Source organism: Catharus ustulatus, assembly GCF_009819885.2.
Source record: "Catharus ustulatus isolate bCatUst1 chromosome Z unlocalized genomic scaffold, bCatUst1.pri.v2 scaffold_26_arrow_ctg1, whole genome shotgun sequence".
Classification (NCBI taxonomy): Eukaryota; Metazoa; Chordata; class Aves; order Passeriformes; family Turdidae; genus Catharus; species Catharus ustulatus.
In genome coordinates this window covers 704,266-732,188 of record NW_024879445.1, presented here as the reverse complement: position 1 = coordinate 732,188, position 27,923 = coordinate 704,266, and the positions used below count along the sequence as shown (strand labels likewise).

At 44.5% G+C, this 27,923-nt stretch overlaps 1 protein-coding gene across 4 annotated transcripts in view; it reads right to left on the bottom strand.

Moving 5' to 3' along the window:
* RASGRF2 (Ras protein specific guanine nucleotide releasing factor 2) overlaps nucleotides 1-23,016 on the bottom strand; it is a 110,860-nt gene extending 87,844 nt beyond the window's left edge. For all 4 annotated transcript variants that reach the window (XM_033086459.1, XM_033086460.1, XM_033086461.1 and 1 more), the window contains exon 1: nucleotides 22,648-23,016. In XM_033086459.1, the coding sequence (XP_032942350.1) occupies nucleotides 22,648-22,932 (285 nt within the window). In that variant the 5' untranslated portion in view covers nucleotides 22,933-23,016. The remainder of the gene's footprint in view (nucleotides 1-22,647) is intronic.
* Nucleotides 23,017-27,923: the final 4,907 nt, after the last annotated feature.

Below are 27,923 nucleotides of genomic sequence, written 5' to 3'. Positions count from 1 at the left end.
GCAGGAATTGTTCCCTGTAGGGTGGGCAGGGCTGGGTGGGATTTGGGGCAGGAATTGTTCCCTGTAGGGTGGGCAGGGCTGGGTGGGATTTGGGGCAGGAATTGTTCCCTGTAGGGTGGGCAGGGCTGGGTGGGATTTGGGGCAGGAATTGTTCCCTGTAGGGTGGGCAGGGCTGGGTGGGATTTGGGGCAGGAATTGTTCCCTGGCAGCTGTGGCTGCCCCTGGATCCCTGGCAGTGCCCAGGCTGGACTCTGGGGACAGTGAAGGTGTCCCTGCCATGGCAATGGATGGGATTTACAGTCCCTCCCAACCCAAACCATGCTGTAATTCCATGGCTCTGCCAGCAGCACGCTGGTGGGCAGGAGAATGCTCCCCTCTGCCAGGGAAGATTCCCCCACGCTGGGACTCGCTGTGCCACCACTCCTGGCAGGAAATCCACGTCCCATCGCTGTGAAATTAGCACGAGAGCGGAATAATGACAGGGCTGAGGATTCATTTCAAAGTTTCCAGGGAGATCTACTGAGCCAACGCATTTCATGCTTGCATCACACCAATTAGCAGGAGCTATAATGAGAACAGGATTAGTGGACATCCGAATTAGCACGGTGTGCTCGGGAGCAGTCAGATGGTCTTTGTGAAGCATGGCATCTCCTGTAAACCCAGAGGAGCTCTCAGAAAGGTTCAACAGGTGCTTGGATTGCAACAAAAAATGGTTTTCACAACGATTCTGACAGATATTTAGGGAAATGCATAAGCATCTAGGAGTTAAATGAAAAGAGTCACTCCACAGATGAGAAAGGAAAAAAAAAATCTGATCAAAAGCTAGGAAACAGGGCTGGAATACTGAGCCATCTGTCAGCTCTTAGAATGAAACTAAGTCATCAAAGGACCTCATCAGGGAATTCTGGTAAGGACTGGGACAGGCATTACAAAGGATGACAAGGATTGTACATTATTTGAGATAGTAATGATGGGGATCCATTATTAAGAACTTCAGCAGGCCTGGGTTAGTGGACAGCAAGATGGCAAACTGAATTAATAGTCACAAATACAAAGCCACCCATGTGAGGAAAAACACTCCTAGTTTCTCATGTGGAAAGATGGATGATGAAAGATCCCAGGAAAAGGTCCATGGAAACACCATCCCAGCACTCAGCAATGCCAAAATAGGCAAATCAGAATACAGGACTGACTGGGGAAGAAACAGAACATGGTGAACAAGGCAGCTACACTGTGAAATATCCTGAATATTGTGACTAGTTGTGGACTTCCCACACAGACACAAACTGGGAAAGGTTCAGAACAGGACAGAAGTGGGGTGGGAAGGGTTGAGTATGTCCCAGCTGGGTAAGTAAAAATTTAACTTGGGACTCCACAGCACAAGCAGAGGATGATGGTTTTGAGATGAAGGAGGGCAATTTAGACTGGATGTAGGGAAGGTTTTTTTTATCATGAGGGTGGTGAGCCCTGCACAGGCTGCCCAGGAGAAAGTGGGTGCCCCATCCCTGGACACACCCAGGGTCAGGCTGCACAGGGCTCTGACACACCTGATCAAGGTGAAGATGTCACAGCTCCTTTTTGGAGGGTGGTCTGAACTAGGAAACCCTTAAAATGCCCCCTCCAACCAAAATCTTCAGTAATTCTGTGGAAGGAACACCTCTGGGGATGCAACAGCAGGAGGTGTACAAAGTGGATGAATAGGGTGTCACAGGTCGATTTCACTTCCAATTAAAAATAAAGAAAACCCATTAAAGAAAGGTCAGAGAAAACAGCTTCAAAACAAGCAGAACAAAGTGTTTCCTCACAGAGCTGGTGGTTCTGTGACAAAGGAAGTGGCAAATGCAGTGGCAGTGATTTGCAGGGAGAGCAGAGCACTGAGCAGGATTTCTGGTCTAGCAAAAAACACACACAATTCACATATTTGGAATGCAAACTGTCCTGAAGCTGAAAATAACTGGGAAGTCATTTCAGAGGAGAGGGAAGGGAAAAGTAAAGTAAGTATTAAATTGCTGCCTTCCCCAGCATGTCCTCATGTGGGACAGGCAATTAGAGAAGCTGGACCTTTGGTTGAAGCCTTTCTCATAGTCCTAGAGGGGCTAATTAAAACTTCCCTTGGTGGCATGGGAGCCTTCTGCAGCCTTCAGATTGCTTTGCACCTGATTATAAACGAGATGTGCTGCTACCTTCACCAAGTGCTGGCTCTTCCAAGCGTCCTGGGGCTTTTCTTGCTGATTTTGGGTTTGATTTTGAGCCTTTAAAAAAAATAAAGAAGTAATTTGCAAACCTGGCAGAGGGACACTGGAGTGTTTCAGGTTCTGTGTTTCTTTCTGGTGGATTAAGGAGGTTTTTCTACCATTTTAGTATTACTTCATCATCCCTGCTAGGTTCAATCTGAAATTGAACAGAACTACAGAGAAAAAGAATTCTAGAGGTAAATGAGAATAGGGCTTTTATCTGCCAAGAGCACATTAGAAAATACTGATTTGGATCTCCCCACACTGAGGATATTCAGGTATCTGCTTCAGCTTCAGCCTCAAACTAGACAAATACAAAATACCTTGCACTGGGTGGGGGCTGGGGTGGCTTGATGTCTCCTTTCTTCAACTAATATTGAATTAATCGAGTGCCAACCTGCTCCACAAAATCTATTCTGGCATCTGACACTGAGCTGCTTCCTGAGCCACCCTGCAAATATTGTCTGGCCAAGAACAACAGAGGTAATTACACGCAATTATGCAATCAACAGTTTTCCAATTAGGGAGATTACACATAAATGCACCCTGTGTTACAAACTCTTACTCTGTCAATTAGAAAATAAACTTGCACGTAGAACAGAAGTCAAGGAATGCACAAAGGTCGCTGAGGACCTAAAATCTCCTGCAACTCTGTTGACTTGCATTGAAATTACACCAAATTACAATGGTTATAGCATTTGTTTTCATGGATGAGAGGACCAGGCTAATATGGCCCCATCTGCTCTGCTTTCAATGCAGACCATTTCCACTCCAGCAGCAGTTTATCAGCAGGGAAAAATCCTGCATAAAAGGAAATTTTAACAAGTAAAACCTGCAGGAATGGGTACAGCAAGCAAGTGCAGCTGAATTATTCACTGATAACAAACTGAGCACGGGTACCTTCCTCTCTGTTTGACACAGTCCAGTGGGAATTTCCTGCCAGAAACCACAAGCCTTGGTTCCCAGGGACTGGAGAGCTGCCTTGCAGTGACAGCACAGTCTCTAGTAAACACTCACAGCCCTGCTGCCTCCCCTCCCACGAGCACCAGGGCTCCTGGGGCTGCCACTGACACATCCCTGCATCTCATTTCCCCAGGTGGCTGATGCTGTGGCTGCCTGATGGCTGAGGGTACTCCCACAGGCTGAATTCCTGAAAAGTGGAGAGTCATTCCTGCAGAGCCAAATCCAACCTGGGCCAAGCTGGTGGGGGGCACAGCCAGCCCTGTGCTCACCCCCAGCCCCATCCCCAGGGGTCTGATCCTCCCAAGCTCTGGGGAGAGGACACACAGCACCCAGAGCTGCAGCTCACACCTGAACACAAAACCTTCTGGCCACCTCCTGCTGCCTCTGATCCCTCCCTTCTTCAGGTTCCCTGTCAGATATTCCTTATGCTGGCAAAGGAACAACCCCTTCTTGGTTTTAAAGGCAATTTCAGGTTTTCAGGACATACAAATTCACGTGGAGGGTTCAACAAATGGTTCAACATGTGGGGACCTCAGCAGTGAAATGTGTGATGGAGAAGGAGCACAGAAATCCCATTTTCCCCAGGGATGACCTGCACAGCCCCTCCCTCCTTGTCCCTTCCCCATTCCAGGATTCCAGCAGCTTCCATGTGGCCCAAACTGGGGGGAATGAACAACTTCAGTCCAAGTTTTGGTCCTCAAGCATGGCACAGCTGAAGTGAACCAAGACTACAGCCCTTCCACATAATTAAAACAATACAAAGAAAGTAGCAGAAACACAAATAGATCAGTAGAAATGGGGCTGTACCACTAGAAAAATGTGATGTTCACACTGACACAGCAAGGACAGATGGGGTAAACACACAGAAGCAGACCAAACCCCGAAGTGATTACTAATTTAATCACTCGCAGCGTTAAACATTTGTCAGGACTCAAAGCTTTCTGTGCTTTGCTCTTTTTTTCCACCCTGCCTCATTTGTTCAGCAGTTGTCACAACCTTAACCTTTCTCCTTGTGCTGGCAGCCTTCCCCTCCTTGTCCAAGCAGCAGCCAGAGCCCTCCAGCCCTTTCCTCTGAAAGCTGACCGTGCTGAAAGCTGCTCCACACCAGTTCTGACACAAACCTCAGCGTTTGGTTTGCCCTGCACAAGGCATCCCTGTGTTTTAATTAAAAGATCAGACTTTAAAGGCCAGAAGGAGCATTTATAACCTCCTATTTTGATTACTTATGTAATGTGGACCAGAAAAATCTCTCCAGAGAGCTCCTGCACCAAACATACAGGATCAAGATGAGACACAGACCCTGCTTCATCAATCCCAACACACAAAGTAATGAAAAACCCTCCTGAGCCCAAATTAAATTTTTCCATGCGATAAATTATTCTCACTGCTGAAAACATGCAGCTTCATTTCAAAGAATGAGCAGGCAGGTAAATGATGGAATTGTGTGAGCAGCCTGGGTTTTGAAGATTGCATCCCTGCACTGTGCACTGCAAGAGTGAAGCCACAGCAAACACCACCATCACACATGTACCAAAAATAAAGAGGGAAAAAGATAAATCCACCCCAAAGCATCCACACAAGCGATTTCCATAGAGCAAACAATCCTGATGTATTAATTTACAGGAAGCAGATTAATTGACTGCCTTCAAATTACACTCTGAAAATATGCAAACACAGGATTTGACATTTTCAGAGCTCTTTGCAGACAGTAACTAATCTCCGAACTCCTCTACAAGGTAAGAGTTATGGTGCCCATTTTAGGCACAAGGATATGTGCAAAGATGCCCAAATATAGATCTGCTGTAAGAGAGTTCAACTCCAGATTGCTATAAACAGAGCTCCTCTCCCTCAAGTGAGCCAACACACGATAGGGAGGCAAGAATAAGAAGTCAGCACATCTCAGACCCTGTTACACCCCTGTTATATATAATAATTTCTATCTATAAACATTCCCAAACACTCGAAATCTCAAGCAACTGCAGTTTTCTGTGAGATGAGGGACAGGACTGATGCAGTCACACACCAACACCAGAGACTGGCAGGGCTCTGATGGAAAATCAAGGACCACTGCAAGGAGCCAAGCACAAGGTTTTCATGACATCTGAATGATTTTATGGCACAGGAAAGCATCCTTGTGTTGGCACCGTGCTCCCTGGCAGCCACACTCTGTGGGTAAGCAGCCCTGAAGGGTCAGAGCTTCATTATAACCTCGTAAAAAAATTGGAAAGAAAAGTGAGAGACTGGTTTTGAGCAAGAGAAGACAATTGCAGCACCAGAGCCTCGACCTCCACCTTCCATTTAGCATTTCTAGAGGAGCACTGGCTGGTCTGGCCACCTGGATCAGACCCAGGAGGGCAGGGAATGACATTCCAGAAGCCACAGAGCAGAGAACTCTGGCCACAGCTCTCAGAGAAACAGCAAAATTACATTTCCCAGCCTCGCCCCCAAGGACTGTGAGTGGAAAAGTTCCTGTTTAGGGATCCTGTGACTGCCTCTCTCAGCACATCTGGGCATTCCAGACCCCCAGGGATGGTCTGGGATCCCTCTGAGCACATGGGGCTCACTCAGAGAGATAAAACACTGACCTCACCCAGGGCATCAAGGATCCAGTGACTGGGTCCTGTCCTGCCTCACCCACCAAGAAATTTGGATGGAATTTGGATAAAATGTCCATGACATTTCTGCACACATTCTTCAGTCTGCTGTCCTTCAAATTCTCCAGGTTTGCAATGGAAAAAAAAATTTTAAACACCAAAAAAACCCAAACAACCAAAACTAACAAAAAAAAACCCCAAAAAACCAAAACCCAAAAAAAAAAATTAAAAAACCAAAACTAACAAAAAACTCCCAAAAAAACCCAAAAACAAAACAAAAAAAATAAAAAAAATTAAAAACCAAAACTAACAAAAAACTCCCAAAAAACCCAAAAACAAAACAAAAAAAAATTAAAAAAAATTTAAAAACCAAAACTAACAAAACACAAAAAAAACCCAAAAGAACAAAAAAAAAGAAACAAAAATTTAAAAATTTTTTTTAAAAAGTCCCCCAAACAATCACAAATCAATGCACCTCACCTTGGCCAAGCAGCAATTAAAATAATTATATCATATGACAATCCTTCCCTAATCCCCAGGACTTCTGACTGTCCATTTTCAATTTCTGGTTTGGCTCAAAGATTGTCTGAAATTTCCTTCACTGCTGACGTTATTTGGACATGCTGCAACATTAAAAACTCTGATATCCCACCTTGCAAATTTAGCAGAAAATCTCACTCTGAGAAGGGTCACAGCCACCAACATTTCATGAAAGGGGAAGAACTGAGTTGCACTACACCAACCATGAGCTGAAAATTAAGTTTTCAAAATTTGGCTGGAGATTGCTGAGATGTGTTCAAGCTTTGTGTCAAACAAAAATATGTTCAGGCTGTAAAACCAATAGCATTACAGACAGAATCCACATTTTATAACATTTGCTGTCAAAGACCCACCTAGGCATATATTCAGTTTTGAACAATTTGCCCTACTGGAACTACAGCAGGTTTTTACTAGTTTCAGGTTTTTACTATTTTTTTACTAGTTTTCAGGTTTTTACTATTTTTTTACTAGTATATCCCAAATAAATTAACTGTGCCACACTCAGTAGCTTAGTAACAGAGATTTGGGAGTTGATCCAGTTTAAAGGTTTTCCAGTGTGAAGTAATTTAAACATAGAGACAATACACCTAATATTCACCCAAATTAGTGTCATGATACAGCAAAGGACACGTTGAAGTTTGCTTTTTAAGTAATTCAACAATTACTCATGTTCTCTGATAACAGGGTAGAAATTTTCACATCTTAGAGAGAGTTCCTGGGTTTCTGTTCCCCCACAAATTGTGAATGCTCTGGTTTCAGCCACACCTGTCACCCCAGCACCATTAATCAAAGAGGGTTTGTAAATTATTCATGGCAGAAAGTTTAATCCCTTTCTCACTCCCTGCACTCATTTTGGTGTTTCCACTCCATGGCAGAACCTCCCACCCACCCAAAAGAGGGGCAGAGGGAGCTACAGAACCACAGCCCCAGAATCATGGAATTGTTTAGGTCAGAAAAGCCCTCAAAGTGCCACATCCACACAGCTCTGGGATCCCTCAGGGCACCCAGTCCTGATCAGCTGTGCCAGGGCTGGACAGCCCATTCCAGGAAGGAACATCCCCAAAACCCACCCTGACCCTCCAGTGCTGTTCTGGGTGCTGACCAAAGAGCTGGCACAGCATTTACAGAAGGATTTGTGGTGGAAAAGTGGAAGAACCTCCCTAAGGATGCTTGGTTCCCATCCAACAAGCCCGTTCTGGCAGGGTTAGTCAATCCTGACCTCTGGAAGCACCTTTCTGGGAACAGAGGTTTCCAGATGTTCCGCAGGGTTTGTCCCTGCCAGCACCATCGTGGAGAGGACAGAGTTACAGCAGGGTGGAAAAGTGGGGGCAGAGAAGCACAGGCATCACTTTCTCTCTCCCAGAAGAGAGTAAATTGCATGCAGAACAATGGGATTTTCTGTTCATTTCCCACAAAGAGAATATTTTATGTTCCTCCTCCTTATGCAACCTCAAATTTTGCTTTCCATGTCAATACACATCCCCAGCAGCAAGAGCTTTCTCGAGCTAACCTGAATAAATACAGAGATTTTGGGCTCCCAGGGGACATCATCTTCGAGCAGCAAAGCCTCCCCATTGTTGCTCCTCCACAATAAATCCTGTGAAGCTCTGGCTTGAGAAGTGCAGAGCAGCATCCTCATCTCTCCTCTGCAGCAGGAAAAAGGCCAAATTCACCATTTCTTGCCAGTTTGAGAGTTCTGTTTGATAGCTGAGTCTTGAACTTGCCATACAATTGAAAAAAACTTTCCAGCAAAGCTCTGATTTCCACTGTGTTTGTTTCACAGAGCTTTCCATAACAAATTGCTGAAAAATCTGGAACGGCAAATGAAGCAGAGTGACGAAACCAGCTTCAGCTTGGATCCAAACTGAATTATTTTGGGGGATGTTATTGCACGTTCTTTTAGTTTTAGGAGTTGTGATTTCTTCCCTTCCACTGGAGCTTTGATAAACCAGACTAAATATTCACATATCTTATATCATATAATACTGCAGCCTGAATGATCAAAGAGGTATTCATATGGCAAATGCTGAAATTCAATTTGCTTCACATTTCTTTTTTTTTTCCATTTGCACATAAAAGTCTTGGTTTTAACTGAAATCACTTTTCCTGTCAAGCCAAGCACATTGCCTGTTTTTACTTTTAATTTTAACCAGAACTGATCTTGTTGTTGTTGTCGTTAAATACAGAAAAACACCCCATTTTGAGCCATCAGCTCCCATCAAAACATCTGAGAAGCAGTTTATCACCCAGAGCTGCATCTAAATACAAACAGTTTCTGTTGCTTTTTGTTCTTAACTCACTGGAATGTACTGTGGGAAGGCTATGTCAGAAATTCAATTTCTCTTCTCAAAACCCTCTCATTTTTCAGAGGTTTGTAGCCCACATGAATATTACCCTTTTCAAAGGCAGGGAACCACACAGCAGAGTGTGAGGATGGAAAAGCCACCCAGCTTTGCTGCTGATAACAAGAAAGGGAAACCATAAAGAACATAATTTTCTGCATTAACAGGGATACAGGGCATACTGTAAAAAATGCAGTAGGAATTCAGCTTTCAGGTCAGTTAAATGCCTCGATCACTTTCTTGCTGAAAACATTTTTTTAATTTTTTTTTTCCTGCAGCAACAGATAAAATATTCCTTAAGTCATCTTTTCTTGAAGACTGTTTCTAACAAGAGGAAAAACACTACTGAAATCTTCTGCCTTGATTTACACCAGAGCTGGGCAAGGGAATGGTTGAGGGGTGGCAACAGGTTAAAAAAAACCCACACCTTTCTATTGTAAATAATATTTAATAATTATTAAATAAGATGATGTTATTTTTTAAATAGTTCTAACAAGAAGGTGAGGAGGAGCAAGCAGGGACACCTTCCCTGGCTTCCCCCCCTTCTTGCCTTCATTCTTAGAATTCTATTTCTGACACCTCCTCCCTAACTTTTGTAATGTAAAACATTAATAAACTTCATTGTTCTAGCAGTTGCATAAAATGGGATGCTGCTACTGCTGCTGCAGGAGTTGTAGTAATTATGGAGATTGCCATCCTGCTGCCTGACATGGTGTCACAAAGATAACCTCATTCAGGCTTCAGAGAGGAAAAATAAACCCACAAGGCAATCTCTATCAAGCCCTTAGAACTATCTTTTCCAAAGACAAAACAATGCAGAAGTGCTTTTGATAAGTAAAGAAGTTTCAAAGTTCACATTTTGGACAGAACTGGGGAAACGCACTCTCTTGTAATATCCCAGTTTTGTACCCCATGTAAAAAAAAATTAAATTACAAGACATAAAAAGCACGTGAATTTACTTGCCTGCTGTAAAAACACAATTGATGTGGCCAGATGCAATAAGGGAGAAAAACAAGAGGAGGAAGAATGGTGTTCAACCAAGTTGTAGCTGCAAAGTGGCACTGCCATCAAATGCAGACAAATTCCCACCAGGAATTCTGTGGGATCCAGCCACGGAGAGCCCACCCAGAGCAAAGGGGCTGCTGTGATTTTGGCAGTTTGGGAGTGAACCTGGCTGCTGTGGAGGAGGCAGAGGGGTGCACAGGGAACCCCAGAGCCAGCAGGGCTGGAAATTACCCCCAGGATCACCAATCCCACCCTCAACCCAAGCTCTGGGTCAGACCCAAGCCTTGGGAATGGGGCTCTCCAGGCAAACAGGACTCATCCTGCACCCCAGAGGAACCCCAAAAAGCACAAAACCCACTTTAAACCCAGTTGACAAAACCCACGGGATGATTCTGTTCTCCTCCCACACCTTTTCCTCACAACAGAGCATTGTTGGCTCCACGAACGCGAGCTGCAGTTGTCTCCAGAGCTGCTGAGTGAAACCACACGTGTGACAGTGCTATAAAATAATTTATACAGTGGGTGTGTTATAAAATATTGTAATGTGTGCAGACAGAACACACCACAGAGGTGTGAGGTGTGGATACAGGTCTTGCTGTCCTGGCTCAAATCTCTCTGTGGCCACAGCCACTTGCTGGTCCTTAAGTGATCCAGAGGATGGGGGAAGAGCAGAATTCCCAAAAATGGGCCACAAAACCACAATATCACCACCTGTAGGGGCTGCTTTCAGTGGCTACTCTGTGACTGAGGTGCCAGGGTTATTCTCTTTCCAATAATTTCAAAATGAAGGCACGAGCTATTACAAAACACAGCAGGCAAATGCTTTTCTTGCGCTGCCAGTGCTGCAAGCAGTTTATTCTTTTCCTAAGAGACATGAACCTAATTTTGTCTTGCAGTACCAAGTTTACTCCTCCAAGGAACGATGGTTTTCTAGTACAACACCACCTCGAATAGTTGAACAAATCCCAGCACTAAGAGGCGTGCCACAGCTCCCTGCATTTTTACAGGTTTGCCTTTTAGATATTTCAAGTTACCAGGGAAACCCATATCTTGTAAATATTTATATCAGACAATTCTCTAAATTTCCACAAGTGCCATTGCTCCAGCTAAGTGACTGCCACTTAAATGTGACACACTGAGCAGCAACTTGCTCACAATTCTTCTGTGCAGGGCAGTGATAATGTCATTTGGCTGCAGGGGTTATGCAGCAGAGTCCAAATAAATCCAGCTGCAGGCGATTCTGCAGCCTGACAAAGTGACAGATGTCCCCTCACAGGAGAAACACCAGGTCCTGCTGATTAATAAATTAAATAAATGCAAAGCTTCACCTAAATGCAGAGGAGCAGGCTGGGGAGCAGCAGGTCACATCTCCTGCACCTTGCAAAAACTCAGCAGGGACAATCAAAACCCTCCAGACATTGTTTATTCAGCACAAAGAAGAGAAATAAATGCTATCACAATCTACTACACTTTTTATCCATTACCTCTCAAGATAAAAATAAAACCACAAAGCATAAAACAGATGCAAACACAGATCAACAAACATATTATTATGATGCAGGTACCTTAGGAGTAGAAAATGTGCAATTTCTGTCTGCTATCCTAACTCTTTTCCATCCTTGAATGTTAAAGAAAATAAACAATAAATGCTGCATATCAGGCAGGCTCATAAAACAAATCAAAAAGTAGGAAAAAAAATAGTATCCCTTTTGGAAGATTTTTTCAGATACACTTTTAAAGACCTTGACAAATGCTTTAATGAATTTAATGGCCACAGGTTTTCACACTTTTATAGATTTGGGGCATTTGCATGTCAGGGGTTAATCTCCCAATTGCACCTTCAGGAAATGAAGATGTTTACCCCCAGATTTCTCCCCCAACTCACTTTTGTTCCCATCTCTGGGGGCAGTGAGGTGTCCTTGATTCCAGCTGGAGAGGAATTGTTGTGTCTGCCCAAACTGGGAAAGCAGCAGCTCAGATTGAATATCGAGTTTGGAGTTTTACACCAAAGTCATTCATTGCCAATTTATACTTGCTCACTTTTATTACAGGTGGCCATTCCAAATACCTCATGCACCTAAGGCATGTAACAAACTTTGGCACAAGCCCAGTGTGAAAATTTCCTGAACCACAAAAAAAAAGCTCTCACTGCTAAATTGGAAGGCTGCTACCACGTAGTTTCCCACAGATTTTTTTTTTTTTAAGCAGAAGAAAGGCTAAATGTATTGTACACGTACCCAGAGAAACTGATTTTCCTGAAAAATGATTGTCCACTTTTGTGGTGAAATTATTGTGTATGATTAAGGCATGCTGTGGGACAATAATTATTTATAAAAATTTAATAGATTAGATGACAGTATAGAATTAAACCAAATATATTATTCCTGCTGGTTGTCAGCTGATTCTGGAGAACCAGAAATTCTGTGGCTAACCCTACAGGAGATGTGCAAGCATTATTTATAAAACACAGCCCATGTTAGGGACATGGAAGTTACACAAAAGTTTAAACAACACAGGGCAACACCAAGAGTGGGATGGGAGCCAAGTACAGTAGGAAAGAATTATTCCTGCCACATTTGGAGGGCCTTGATGGTGGGAGTTTTGTAGGCAAACCTCATAAAATACATTTAATTAAGTACATTTAGGAAGTGCATTTCAGGACTGCAAGAAGGAGCTCTTCCAGGTGATGGCAGAGGGTTAAATGGGCTTACTTTGGAAACCTAACTTAGGAATTTTTCAGAGATTTGGGATACTCTGCCATTCTCTGAAAGTTAATAAATTCAATATTTAACCACACAAAATATATTAAATTTGATGCAATATTTAATAGCATTAAAAATACCATTTTTAAGGTGAATATTTGTATTTAGCTATGTTCCAGCTCCAGAAACAGCATACAGTGAACACCAAAATTCCAAAAATCAAACCAATGCTGCCTATCCACTAGGTAAGAAAAAAAAAATTCAATGAAAGCTCTTAAATATTTCAGCTGCTGGGGTTGAGGACATCCTGAGAGCAGTTTTGAGCAGCAATACCCTGTGCATGGCAAGCTCAGCTCACACCCAGGGCCACTTGGGCTCTGCTGGGAGAGAGCAAAAATTTCTGGCACAGGACTTGTCCCCTCCAAGAAAACAGGAGAGGTTTTGGGACTCTCTGCTGTAGCCTCCTGATAGTTATACCCATAAAAATTTATTCCATGAGACAGCTCCTGTTCAATGTAAACACTGTCCTATAAAGCCCAGAGTGAGTTTCCAGTATCTCACTAAATTAGTTGTGCCCCTTTAAGTCCTCACTGCAAAAGAAAAAAGAAAAAAAAAGAATTTAAAAGGAGGGAAAAAAAAAAGCCAACCCCAAAAACAATGTTATGACATACTCCATTGTGCCACACTGCAATCCCAACGCTGAAAACAAAACAGGGTGCCAATAATTCCAGGCTGAAACTTTCCATAATTTTACCTTAGCAGCCCTGTGCTTGCCTCAAATAGTTCATGGAAACTGCTGGTGCTCTGAGCACATCTAACACACTCCAGTTTCCCAAATAACAACTGAAAATGAACATAAACCGACATTTCCATGACATGAGTAATCTACAGTGGAAGGTTGCACATAAAATACATGCAGAACTGGATGCTGATACAAGCATTACTCAGTAATAATTAATTTGAGGGCTTCATGATTCAGGGGGTGTTAGGAGGGCAAAAGGGAGCAGCCAGAATCTAGTAAGTGGTTTTAATCAAATGAGTCAATTGTGTCTGAATAGTGTTCTTTGGAAGCTCTCAAAACTCCCTTTTAAATATGTTTCCCATTAATTACCCACACTTCCCCCAGCACTCCACCCCACTCACATCCTTCCTGACCTGGGTGACTTAAAAATAACCTTGAATCAAGAAAGAACACTGGGAAATATAAATGGAAATGGCAGCTGATCAACCCTTAATAAAAGGTACATGGTATTAAGGCAGATCAGGCACCTGGTCCCACCTGATATATTTAGAAAAGTCTGCTGAAGGCACTTGGATTAAATAATCCACTGCTGCAAAATTGCATCAGGTAAAGGACAGAGATTTAATTTATGTCTTTGATGTAAGAAACAGCATTTGTGTGTTTTTTAGGACACTAAAATAAACAAACCCTCACCGTGCTGGGCTGTGGGGTGTTCCAGCTTTGTACCTGCAGGGATTCCCCAAATATACCACAGTGGGAGGAGATTAAATCAAAAACCACCTGAGGTAACAGCAGGGAGAAGGGAAGGGCAAGGGAAACACCTGAAAATGGGAGAAGAAGTGTCACAGAGTCCTGAGAGGGTCTGGAACCTGCACATCCCCCTCTGTGCTCCTCCCTCTGCTCAAACACAGCCCAAATAATTTATTTCACATTTCAGGGCAGCAAAAATCAGCATTTCTGAAAATACTGATACTGCTCAGCACAAGGAGAGCACAAAAGGCAGGCAGCCCCTGAATTACAGATATATTCCAAGAAACTCAAGTCAAGGGAAAAAAGGCTTCAGCTCGAGTTAGCAGCAGTTGTATCACATTCTGTTCATTAGCACAAAAAAAAAGTTTACAGTTAAGTTTACTCTAGTTGCACAATTTTTTCCTGCCACAATTTAAACGTGAGCCAAACCAGAATGACTACTTCAAATTTAAATCAGATGGGAAGAGATTAAAAAGAAAAGAAAACAACCTCTTTCACTCCCCCAGCAAAAAAAAAAAAAAAGAAATTAAAAAATACATGCCACACACATGGTGCACCAACATGCACATTAAAGGGAAAAAAAAAAACATGTCAAAAGCACAAAAAGACAGAGTTTTCATATATTTATTTCACAGTAAACTCTTAAGAATTCTGAATTTTTGGTTACAGTTCTGAGCCAATAGTAAATTTCTTCCAGAAAGAAGACAAGACTGAGCACTGTACAGCAACTTGAAACAATGTCCTGGCATATATATTTCTTTTCACACGTGATTCCACTTCCTGACAACAAGCAGAGAGGAAAATTTAAGAAAGCAGAGTGGGAAGCCTTGCTGGTTTTCCTTATTAAAAAAAAAAAAAATTCCTACTGTTTGGGCCAACAGTCCCATCTCAGAACTAAATGTCCTGGGTGAAGGTTCAATATTCAGTTTCATTTGTCCTCGGGGCTGGTCCTGCAGAGTTTCAATCCACACCACTGCTGAGGGGCATCAGGCTGGTCAAGTGTGATTTGCAAGGTTTAATTATCACAAAAATTCTGATATATCACAGTTTATAATCCCTTTTAAGTGATTTTTTATACAGTGCAATCTGTCAGCCCCTGTATGCACCATGCATCTTGTATTGATAAATACAGAGACATTGGTATAACATTAAAATAGAGATTACTTACTGCTAAATGCTTTTATTTGTGCAGCTAACTCAGACAATGGTGTGAGACAGCTTTGGTGGCTCCATGCATGTGTGGACTTCCTTATCTGCATGATAACAGTGACAAGAACCAAGAGAAAAATTTAATACTGGCTCTCTGGTTATCAGCAAGTGCCAAACAACACAATGGAGCACCAAGGAGAAATAAAATATATTGATTTAATCCACAGGATGGCACGCTGACAAGTCCAAGGTTAAAACCAAGGAGAAGAATTCCCAGGAAATGTAAAACCCACAGGACTGTTTGGATATGTAAAACCCTCATGGATGTGCATTTAACCTATGAAAAGTAAGTAAGGAAATTGTTTTAAGCTAACAGTGGGCTGTGCCCCTGAAGACAGGAGGGATATCTGCTCTCTCCAGTGCTCAGGAAATTCTCCCAGCCCTGTGACCACTCAGGGGTCACCCAAGCAAAAAGTCTGGGTGCCACTGGGCTGCCTCAGAAAATCATTGAGGAATATAAATGGATTCAAAGTCAAACAGGTTTGTGCTCCTGAGTCACTCCAGAACATAGAAAATTCAAAAATTTTGTATTACACCACAGTAATTTGTAGGGGGGGAAAAAAAATTATGTTTTCACTGCATGTAACTGTCAAACACTGACATTATTGTAAGGTGGGAAAGCATAAATATCAAAACTTGTTAGGAAAGATGAAGAAACACAAATCAAAAAGATGAGGTGGCTTACGCTGCTCAGAATAAGAGGACTTGGCTGCTTACACCTCACCCTGAAACAGGAGCAGAAAATCAGGATTTCCCAGCCAGGAGAGCAAGGGATGCTCACAGCCAGAAATAAAACGTGGTTGCCCTGGGAGCTGCCAAAGCAGCAGCACAAGTGGGACACAATGGGCTGAAAAATCCAAGAAAAAGGACACAGATGATGAACCCAGTCCTTGCTGTGGCTCCTGCTCACACCTGGAGTAATTCCCTGCCCATTTTCAGCTCCCAGGAGTGTTGGAGGCACCAACATTTTCATTTCTGGGGCAGAAACATGAATCAAAGGCAGTTTGAAAATGTACAGGAGGCAAAATAAACGCTGGGGGAAGGGGTCAAAGAGGGAGCAAAATGTGTGAGCAAACATCTGATGGATGGAAACTATTAAAAAATTGAAATTATTAAAAAGCTCATCCATTCTCCCTTCCAATCCAGGTGGTATTAATTACCTAATTACAAATAAAAGAATAAATGCTAGGAACATGAAGTGCTGGGTGCTGGAACTCGCAGGGGACAGCTCCAGGGTGTCACCCCTGCAGCCCCAGCTGGGAGAGCTGCAAGGACAAACAGAGATCCCCATGGCACACAGATGGCAGCAGAGGGGATGGAATCCCATTTTTGGGGTGGGCTGTGCCTGCAGAAGTCACAGCAGGCAGGAAAATGATTCAGCAGGAGGGTGAGAGGGGCTCAAGAGGCAACAGCCCAGGACAAGGTGGCCCAAACAACACCCAGGTAATGAGCACACGTTCAGCCAGCCTCAAAAACAGCAAAAGTAAAGTGAAATAACCAAAGACATGTCTACAGAAAGTCAGCTTTAGGAAAACCTGCTGGGAAAATGCTTTTTTTCCCCCCTCCTTTCCACTGGAGGTAAATATATTTATTTGTGTCACACAGAACCACCTGGCATCAATCTCAGTTGGTTGCTGGTTTGGGCTACCTAAAAACAGAAGTAGACAAAATTAAGATAATAAAAATCAGTTTTATCTATTGAAGGGCCTTCAGGTGCATTTAGCCCACCCAGGGATACACCCAAAATGGTCACAGGTTTTCACACTTTTATAAATTTGGTCCATTTATATATCAGGGGTTAATCTCCCAATTACAGCTTCAGCTAATGAAGTCATTCCCTCTCAGTTTGCTGCCCCAACTCACTTTTGTTCCCATCTCTGAGGGCAGTGAGGTGTCCTTGATTCCAGCCTGGAGAGGAATTGTTGTGTCTGCCCAAAATGGGAAAGCAGCAGCCAGCACTGAATATGGTGCAAAAGAAGGTTGAGATTTTCTTGTCGTGCCTGATCCTCCACGAACGCACAGGGTTACAAATAAATTCTGATTCCCTTCTGGAGGGCATCAGAGACAATCCTCAGGATTCCAGAGGAGAAAACACCCACTTTGGGATGGGGAGACGCCATCTGCCCCAGGATCCAGCTCAGCATCACCTGTCCTGCATCCCACAGACCCTGCAGACAGCTCAGAGCCCCCTCACACAGAATAAATCATAAATAAAGCTCATCATGCAGAATGCCAAACAGAGCCTAGAAATGCAACACAGTGAAATGAGCACAATGAATTAAAGGAATTCCATGAGTTTGCTGAGTTTGAGCAGTGGCAAAGGGCACGCTGCACTGGAAGTCTTACAGTAATTCAAGAAGTTGAATCACACTGGTTTGAGGCTGCAGAATAATTATTCTGATTATTTCTGTCACTCAGACATTCTATCACACTCAAAAAGCTCAGGAGACAAAAAAATTGGACAAAAGTCACAGTTCCACAGCACCATGAGAAAAAAATGAGAATACAATTCCAGATTTTTTTCAATACTTACAGCATTTACATTAAAACACAATCCTTTTTTTTTTAAGATGTAGTGGAGTTGATCAGATCTACAAAAAAAAAATCACTTCCAGAAGTAAAATTAAAAATGAGAATATAGCTCAGTTCAGAATTGGCAGTTTATAAACACCTCCTAAAAAAAACCCCAGTTGGTTCTGAGCTCATGGCAAACACCAAAAATTACTGAAATGGCTGGACTGACTTGGGGAAGCCTCTGCTTCTATAAATACTGATTGTGTAGCTCAAACAGAAAAACCTGATGGGATTGGTAAACCAAAAAAAAAAAAAAAAAAAAAAAAAAAAATTGGAAGCTCAAATGGAAGCATATGTTCCTACACATTTAGTGCAGAGGCACAGTGTTAAAAAAACCCATCCCTCCACCAGCAAGGAGGAGCTCCCTAAAATCTCCTGCTCCTGCAGGGACAGGCAGCTGCTGACCCCAGCCCTGCTCTCCACCCTGACAAACCCAAAAAAAGCAGGGAGAAAAATAAAAAAATCAAGCTAAAAATCAAATCAGCGTAAATTAAGATAAATGAAGTGCAATTACTCGGTGATTTAGGGACTGAGCTGCTATTTTAGTGCTCAGAATTTGCTTTCTGCAGATCTCTGAGGCTCTAAGCAGATAAGGGCAAATCGATGGGACTCCATCAACAGAGAAAAGATGAGGGTGGTACTGGGGAAGGTGAGGAATGGAATTCATGTGCTTCATTTGAGTGTACCCCAGGCTGGGACTGTGGCACACACAATTCCTGAATACCTGGGTGACGTTCCTGCCTTTGGGATTTTGGGATTTTGCACTTCCTGACCTGTGTTTCACTGCTGCCACCTCACCTGGGGGACAAAACATCTCCCAGCAGCTCCACAAACGAGCCCCTGCCAAATGCCATTTGTCTTGGGATCTAATTATCACCCAGTAATTTAATTACAGACCAGGCACTTCTGCAGGAGCCCACTGCAATATTTCAGGTTCTCACAATGCCTCGCAGGGAGAAGCTCAGGGAATCAATCCATGGTTTCCAGCCAATAAAACTTTGTCTCTTTTTACACTTTTAATTACTCTCCCAGACTTTCAGGTGGGGTCTCTTGCTGCCTTTCACTCCCAAAAGTCCAGAACAGAAAACAAAATGGACCAGGCTCAGGTTCCTGCCCAAGGCCACTTGGTGTGGATGAAAAGTTGATTTTTGAGCTATTAAATGTCGTCAATATTCTCCAAGCTGTGCATTGAGCTAACCTTTCAGGAGGAAGGCATGCCAAAAATAAACCACACCCCACCTGTAATTCAATTAAATTCAATTATCAGCTGTGTAGGTTCCTCATGTATACAGATACAAGCAACAACTCAGCAGAAAAAATACATTTTTAGGAGGAAATACCTAAATTTTGGCAATAAATATGGCTGTGAGACTTGCCTGTTCTCTTTATTCACCAATTGTGCTCACCAGTAAGCAGACACAAATCATTTATCAAAGAACAGAGCTCAGTTTTTGGGTAGATCTCAGGGGAGTTTTTGGTTGTCTGGTTGTTGGTTTGGATTCTTTTTTTTTTTTTTTTTGGTGGGTTTAATTGATTTTTATTTATTTATTTCCCACCTGGTCACAGGGCACACTGTAAATTCACTTCTGTTGAAGGTAATCCATTCTAAAAAAAAAAAAAAGAAAATTTAAAAAAAAGTTTGGAGGAAACAAAGCCACAACACATCCTTTTATTTCTTGCCAGATGCTGAGAAGAAAAACTCATCTGGTATTTTTTAATTTCTCCCAAAAATTTCTAAAACTTGGTGGTCTCTGCCTTTCCCTGGAACATCACAGGGAGATTTATGGACAATACCAATCCTGAAAGTGCCAAAAAACCCAAAAAATCCTCAGCCATCCACAGCATCAAACAGGCACAGGATGCTGAGCAGCAGAGAGGGGGTGCCCAAAAAAAAACCTGAGTCACTTTTAATCAGATTCATCTTCATTAAGAAATGCCCTGTAAGTGCTGCTGCTAGGTTAAACAAACATTAAAGCAGCTGGGAGGAGCAGAAAATGCTGCTGGGGACATGAGCCAAGGAATTAGAGAGAAACAGGAGTTTTACACCTCAAAATCAGCCTGTCCTCAACAAAACCAGGCAGCAAAAAATTCAAATTGTTGGATTCTGTCAGGACATGGACCTAATTCTGCATTTAATTTTGCTAGGTGGGAGGAAGATTATTGCAGGCAAGACACAAAGAATATCTCTGCTCCAATCACGAGACTTCCACAACCTCAAATACTCTGAGAAAGTTTTTAATAACAGCATCAGAACATTTCCATGTATTCAGTGAAAGAAACTAAACACACAGGCCTCCTCCCAGTGGGGACAACAATAATAATGTCAATATTTGCATTCCTCTAATCACCTGTTTCCAGTAGTATTTTTAAAAAGTGTCTCTGAACTTGCTGGATAAGAAGTGCCAGGCTCCTGTGAAGCACTGCAAAAAGCATGATTTTGCTTTACTTTTGGAAGACACCAACTCCTCACTGAGCCATTCTCCTTCCAGAGTTTTTGAGAGAAAAGCTCTCAGTGAAGAATTCTTTGGGAGCTGCACTTGTTTACAGCCCCCAGTTCCCCTGGGAAGGTTTAACTAAAATCAGAAGCTATTCTGCATGTGGTATTTACATGTCCTAATTTGTTTAGAAACTCAGCATCTTCCACCTTGTAATTCTTTCAATAAATCTGTATCTTCTTTTTTTTATTATTTTGTCTGAAATGTGAAATCAGAGTGTACAGCAACACCTGCTTGGTGTTTGTGGAAACTCTTCTAAAAATCTGAGGGAGATAAAAACACTTCTTTAAAAGCAATAATTCCATCTGCAGATTATTTAGTGTGTGCAGCATTCTCAGCTTGATCACACCTCTCCAGAAAATCAGTTGATTCCCTCTTTATTCAGTCACCATTAAGGCAGGTTCTGTACTTTTAACTGATTTGTCTTTGCAGCAAATATCCCTCTGAAGGAAGAAAAAACAAAAAAAAAAAAAAAACCAACAACAAAAAAAACACACACACAAAAAAAAAAAAAACAAAAAAAACAAAAAAAACCCAAAAAAACCAAAAAAAACCATACTGATGTGTTAATGTGCCCAAAATTCTGTGTCCTGTGCAGGACACACCACCTGACAATCCACGCCCAAACAGCCCAAAACCCACTCTGAAAGGATCTGAATAAAATCTATCTGCCCTACAAGCAATTTCCATAATCTTTATTACGTAACTTGGGGAAAATGCATTGCTTTTCCAAATGTCCACTCCAGGTGTGCTGGTGAAGCTCTCGTGTGGTTAATTCCTCTTTCTGCCCCTCATTTGTGTAATTCTACAGCACAGATCACTCCAGTGTCTAAGTTACTCAGGTAAATAAAAAACCCAGACTAAAGGAGATAACTTTTGTCTTCTGCCCCTCCTTTGGAGAAGAGATTCCTCAAAAACTGCCAAAGAGCCTCCTCTCTTTTTTACCTTTTTTTTTTCTTTTTCTCCCATTCCATTAATACATTTGTGTGGTGAAATCAAAGCAAATCAAATCTACGCAGTATTTTTTCACTGCTAGGAGCTGGCATGTGCAACATTGACTTTTCATTATCATCTGATTGAAGTTTGCCTGCCTCTGCTAATAAACAACAGGTTCGTTGTTAATTGCTTTACACCTTTAAGAACATTTTCTAAATGGAAAAAGGCTGATACTTATTGAATCTTTTTTTTTTTTCCCCTTGTGATGGATCAGTTTTAGTCTCTGAGGGAATTTCCTGTACAAATAGCAAAGATCTGTGTCTTTATGTGTGTATACAAACAAGGGTGCACTTTAATGAGTAAACATCTGGGAAAGCTAACTCTCAAAAGCTTTGAGTAAAGCTTGGGATCAAGCAAAAGGTGAACAGAAAATGATATTTCACGATGATCACTCTCGAAAAAAAACCCCAACCATTCTTCAGCCTCTTTAATAGCAGCCTGCTATTCTTTAAAACACCCAAACAGTTGATGTCTGAAGCAATAAAAGCTCAGCTTCCTGCCCTGTAATTATTACTGGATGTAATTATGAACAACTCATTCATCACCATAAAAGCACAACTCCAGGCTCCCGAGGAACAGGCACGGGAGGGATTTATTCTGCTCGTCAGGCTGCGATTTAACAGCACCACGGACAAACGAGTGTAGTACGGCAGTGTGCAGGAGGCAGGGCAGCATCCGTGTTTAATATCATCGTGTAACGCTGTAAAAACATCCCCCGGAGCAACGGGGGCCGGAGGGCGAGCATGACATAACCACGACCATCCCAGCTCCCCAAAGTTTGCTCGCTTAACCACCAAACACCCAGAGGCACATTTATAATTATAATTTATTTATAATTACGGGAGGGGGGAAAGCATCAGTGTGAGAGCTCCGGGTGCGAAGTTGGGAAGATCCTGCGGTCTGACACGGGGAGGAAACACCTGCACCAGCCCAAAAACCACCCCAACTTCCCCGAACCGGGGAGAGAGGCACAGCCAGCACATTTCCCAGGGATTCACACAGGCAACAGGAGGTGCGTGGTGAGAGACACCGATCCGGGCGCACCCCGCCGTCCTTCCCTGCCGCTTATGTAATGCGCGGAGTATTTAACCACGCTGCGCTGGCACAGATCAGCCCGGGGCAGGGTCAGCCGGGCCGGGGGGGCCAGCAGCAATTCGGCATTCCCGGCCCGAACCGGGTGAGCAGGGAATCGCGGCTGGGGCAGCATCCCCACGGGGGCAGGGCCACCTGCCCGGTGCCACACCACCAAAGAGCCGGGCTCAACCCAGGGCACGGCAGGGAAGGGCTGGGTGCCCACCCCGCGATGCTGGCCCCGCGGAGGAGCGCACACCTGGAGCGACCAGCCCGCCCAGGTGAGCGCAGCGCACCTGCTCCCTGAAAAACCGCGCTGGAAACTCCGCCAGCACTCCGGGAACGGCGGGGGGCGGCACCTGGGGGTGCGAGGGGGCGGCCCGAGGGCCCGGCTGTCCCTGCCCTCCCTCCCGGCCCTCGGGGCGGTACCTGCTTGTCCAGCGCCGCATCCCTGGCGCTGCCCGCCGCGCATCCCTTGGGAGCGGCCACCCGCTCGCAGTTGCATCCCTCCAGCATGTACATGCCGGCGGGCCGGGCGCTCTGCTCGCCCTCGAAGTAGAAGAGCACGTTCTGGTAGAGGGCGAACCACTTCTCGTGCCAGCGGTTGGTCTCCGCCGTCTTCTTGCTGAGGTAGCCGCGCTTGGTGCCCTCCTTGCGGGCGAGCAGCGCCAGGTACAGGGCGTGCCCCTCGTTGTACCGCACGCTCTTCTGCATGGTGCCCGGAGCCCCGCGGCCGCGGCGCAGCCTCGCCGGGCGCTCTCGGAGCAATTCATGGGCTCCGGCACGCACCGACGGGGCGGCCCCGGCCCCGCGCCCCGCCCGAGTGGCCCCCGGCCCCCGCCCCGCCCCGCCCCGCTCGCCGCCTCCCACCGCCCGGGCCAGCGCCGCCGCCGCCGAGCGGGCCCCCGGCCGCTGACGTGCGGGGATCAGCCGTAAATCCGCTTTGGAGAGCGATTTAAAGAGCAAAGTCGGCGCCGCCGCAGCGCCCGGGTCCTTGTGTCCCCCCCTCCCTCCACCCTTCCCCCCATCCTCGCATCCCTCCGCTCTCCATCCCTCCCCGCATCCCTCCATCCCCCCATTCCTCCATCCCTCCCCTCTCCATCCCTCCATCCTTCCATTCCCCATCCCTCCATCCATCCCTCCATCCCATCCCTTCCCTCTCTCCATCCCCGCATCCCTCCATTCCCCATTCTTCCATCCCCCCATCCCTCCCTCCATCCCTTCCTCATCCATCTCTCCATCCCCGCATCCCCCCGCTCTCCATCCCTCCCCCTATCCCTCCATCCTTCCATCCCCCCATTCCTCCATCCCTCCCCTCTCCATCCCTCCATCCCCGCATCCCTCTATCCTCCCATTCCTCATCCTTCCATCCCCCCATCCCTCCCTCCATCCCATCCCTCTCTCCATCCCCGCATCCCTCCATCCCCCCATTCCCCATCCCTCCATCCCATCCCTTTCCTCTCTCCATCCCCGCATCCCCCCGCTCTCCATCCCTCCCCCTATCCCTCCATCCCTCCCTCCATCCCTTCCCTCTCCATCTCTCCATCCCTCTATCCCTCCGTCCCCCCATCCATCCCTTCCCTCTCCATCTCTCCATCCCCACATCCCTCCGGGCCGGGGATCGGGTGGGACCAGGCCGGGCCGGGAGCCGCAGGCTGATTTTTGGGGGCTGCCCCGTGGCTTTTCTCCACAGTTTCCTCCTTTTCCATCCTCGGAGGGAAAACCTTGGAAAGCGGCAGGGCCGGGCGAGCGCGAAGCGGTAACTTCGCTCCCGAGCTGTGCCGAAAGAATTAAAGCAAAAGGCAGCAGGGAAATGCCAAAATCCCAAAGTCCCGTCGCTTTTAACCCGATCGAGACAAGGGGGAGCATCCCATGGGTCACCCCAGCCCCGCAGGCAGGGCAGGGAGATGCGGGACCGCTCACAGAACCCGACTGGGACCTTTTATAAACCCGGACTGAGACCTTTAATAGATCCGGACTGGGACCTTTTATAGATCAGACTGGAACCTTTAATAGATCCGGACTGGGACCTTTTATAAATCCGGACTGGGACCTTTTATAGATCTGGACTGGGACTTTTTATAGATCAAACTGGGACCTTTTATAGATCAAACTGGGACCTTTTATAGACCCGGACTGGGACCTGCCATAAACCCCAACCCGGACTTTCCATAAACCTCATCCCAGACCCTTCTCAGACCCCAACCCGGACCTTGCACAGACCTCGGGGCTCCTCTCGAGGAGGAATTTGGCTCACCGATGCCAAAATCGAGCCCTGCCAGGTGTGTTCTGACCCAGGTGCGCTCCGGGTGTTAATTACAGCAGGTAAACTCGGGCGGGCGAGCTGGCGCCCGCACCTGCTTTACATGAAGCCAATATGGAAATTTCTGCCAACTACAGCACGTTAATTTAGCAACTTAAACTTCCTCTTAGGGCTCTTTCGGGAAAAGCCTGGGAAATTCTTTTGTTTGGAAATGTATTTTGCATAATGCAGCCTTCGCTCTCTTTCGCTTTGCTGCGCCTCATGAGTCAAAAAAAAAAAAATTTAAAAAAAAAAAGATAAAAATGTGGAAGTTACAGTATTCAGCAACCTGCCACCCAGAGGAGTGTTCTGACACTCACTGAGGAGCTGGGGCCGTCCAGAACAAGCACCTCGTACATCATGGTGAAATCCTGCAGCTACAACTTTGTCTGTGCCAAGATAAAGTTGCAGGCTCCTCTCCCGTCCCAGCTTACGTAATTTGTGCTTTAATGAAGGTTTTGCATAGATCAGGAGTGATCATCTGCTCCACCAGGCCACCTGAGACACGCACAGGAACAAATAAATCGGTTAAATTTTGTATAGAAAGAAAGAAAGAGAGAGTTTTCTTCGACTGCATCATTTTCTCCTAGACATGCATGAGCTGAAAATGTTGGATGTGTCATTGCACAGCAATCTATAGGAACTAAAAGGAGTCTGATATCCCTGTTCACTGCAAGGAATCCTGTCAGTTCAAACATCAGTTTGTCCTTCACTGTTCAAGCATGATTTAGTTCTCTCCATGACATTATTACTTCATTTTTCTACAAGGACAACCTCCTTTTCCTTGCTTTAAATGTACAAATCAATACTATCTGATACATCTAAATGCATCTTTTTATACGGGATTATTTTAACAATTCTTCATTATCCACATTAAAGGCCTTGTATGTGCTTTTTAAAAAAGGAATTCCAGGCCAAATTCATATGTATGAACACGATCTAGCTAAATGTGCAAACAGATGTGAAGGAATCCGTGGATGTAATTTATTCCGTGGGGCTCTGAGGAGAAGAACATACAGACAAGCACACTGTTTTACTTTATTTTACATCCTAACCTTCATTTTATTGTATCTCACTCCTGGAGGATTAATTTATAAAAACAGCTGCCCTGGCTGTAGCTGTGCAGTGGAAGTGGTGGTCCTGTATCAGAGGGATAATTTGACCCAATTAGCCTGAATTTAACCTGGAATTTCCTTTGGGAATAGCCCAGGTGTCCAAAGGTGTCCTAAAGGGGGAAATCCCTGGTGGTGTGTTCCACAGCAGTGGGATTGCTGATCCCACAGCCAAGAGTGACCCTGGGGATTTGGGGGCCAGGGCAGTGAGGTGTCAATCCTCTGGGTGACAAGAAAATCCAGTTTAGAAATCACACAAAATTGAGGCCTCTATTCCAGAAAACACTTTGGAAAAAGTACTGTTAGTGTAAAGGTAATAAAAGCTGACTAAAGGTAATAAAAAATCAATTGAGGAGAAGCTGTTACACTGATAGTTTTATGTCTGTGTTTTATATATGCACTCTATGTTTTCATATGTTTATTTGTCACTAAATCACTGTTTGCATTTTCATATCAATGTATCAAACACAAAGCAATTTAGCAAAGCTGTTGAGGAGCTGCTGCAATAACTTATGGGGGAAAAAATAAAGTTTCACTAACAATGCACCTGCGTGTGTCCTCTTGCAGATTGTTTGAGAGGCAGAACCGAGCCAGTCTCTGATTTTACTCACTTTTGCTGATTTAATTGTTTACTCTTCCAGGCACAGAGTATAACTCAACCACTTGAAAGGTCTCTGTAATATTCAGCTAAGATGTAAAGCAGGAAAATTTGGAAATTCACACCAAACATCACTGCCATTCCAAGTCCTGAATATCTTGCAAACAATTTTGTGTTTGGATACAGTTGGTGAAATCGTTTGAGATTTACTGCTCCTGTTTGGTGGAGATATTTTGGGGGGGGATTTTCTTGTTAAATCAATTTTCAGTCAGTGCATATGCCACAGGAGTAATTAATTCCTCATTAATTTAGTTGTGTCTGCTCAGTGGTGTCAGAGAGGGTGGGCACAGGTGTCCATGAGATTTCCCCCCTTCAGGAATCTCTTCTGTGGGAGCTCCAGGAGATGGCAGAGACCTGAAAAATCGCCTGGTGTGCAGGTGGGGACATCATCATCATCATCATCATCATCATCATCATCATCATCATCATCATCATCATCATCATCATCATCATCATCATCATCTTCGTTTTTTCTGATCATGCCTTCACCTCTTAGTGCAAAATGTTGGAAAACCATCCCAGCCAGGATCAGAAGCCCAGAGGCAGGAGAGAGGAGAAGTGCTGCCCTTTGTGGCAGGCAGCATCCCCTGCTGCCAAATTTTCTGCTGGCATTTGGGGAGGAGAACAGCTAAATGAGGTTGTAGAGCAACTTGTGAAAGAAACAGTTTGGTGTTTCTGCAGAGGCCAGCGGTGAGCTCCTGCCTGTGGTCAAGGGCAGCTTGAGAAAATACAAAGGAATGAGGAAAATAAATGCGTGGCACAGGGTGTTTCACAGTCAGGCTGGAGAAAATCAAAAAAAGGAGGGGAGGAAATAAAAGAGAGGAGCTGGAATCAAGGGATTCAATTAAACTGGAGGAATAGCACTGGTTAGGCAGGAGGCAAAGGGGAAGGGATCAGGTGGAGGATGATGCTGGGACAGAAAGTGGCATTTGAAATGTGGAAATGCTGATAGTCCCGACCAGCCCTGGCAGAACACACAGCAGAAAACACAGCAGCTTTGCTCCTTAAGCCTGTTTTCAGCTGGTTCCTTTTCAGCAAAGGTTTTTCCAGCTGGGATTAACAGAGTTCAGCTTGTTAATTAAAAGTTCCAGCACTATTTTATTTATTACAGATGCAGCGAGCACTAGCTAGGCACGAAACACAAAGTACAGCAACAACAGTACTCAAAATGCTTCAAAACTTTTTTAAACATGCCTGAAATTTTCATGTAGAGACCCAGACTGACTTGTTGGAAATGTGAGTGTTCAGCTGAGCTTGTAAAGCTGGTGGAGATTATTCCACACTGCCTGCCCTGGGAGCTGTGTAATGAGAATTTCACAGAGCCTGTGATCAGCGTGGTGTCCTTAAGAGGGGCATTGTCCTGCAGCTCACAAATTGCCAAAGCATGAAGCTGTCTCGACGTTCTGGGGAGATCTCTCAAATTGGTGCTCTGAGTGTTCCAAAGGCTGCGGCGTGTCCTGACACAGATTTCATAATGTTCTCCAAATGTAAGAGGGGAGAGGGAGAGGGGACCAGCAGCTCTCACTTCCAGGAAGCCCTTGGTGAGTGGGGAAATACCTTTAGAATAAAAAAGGCACAGTAGGACAGTAGGATAAAATTAGATAAAATTTCCTCTTTTTTTTTTTCTTTTTTT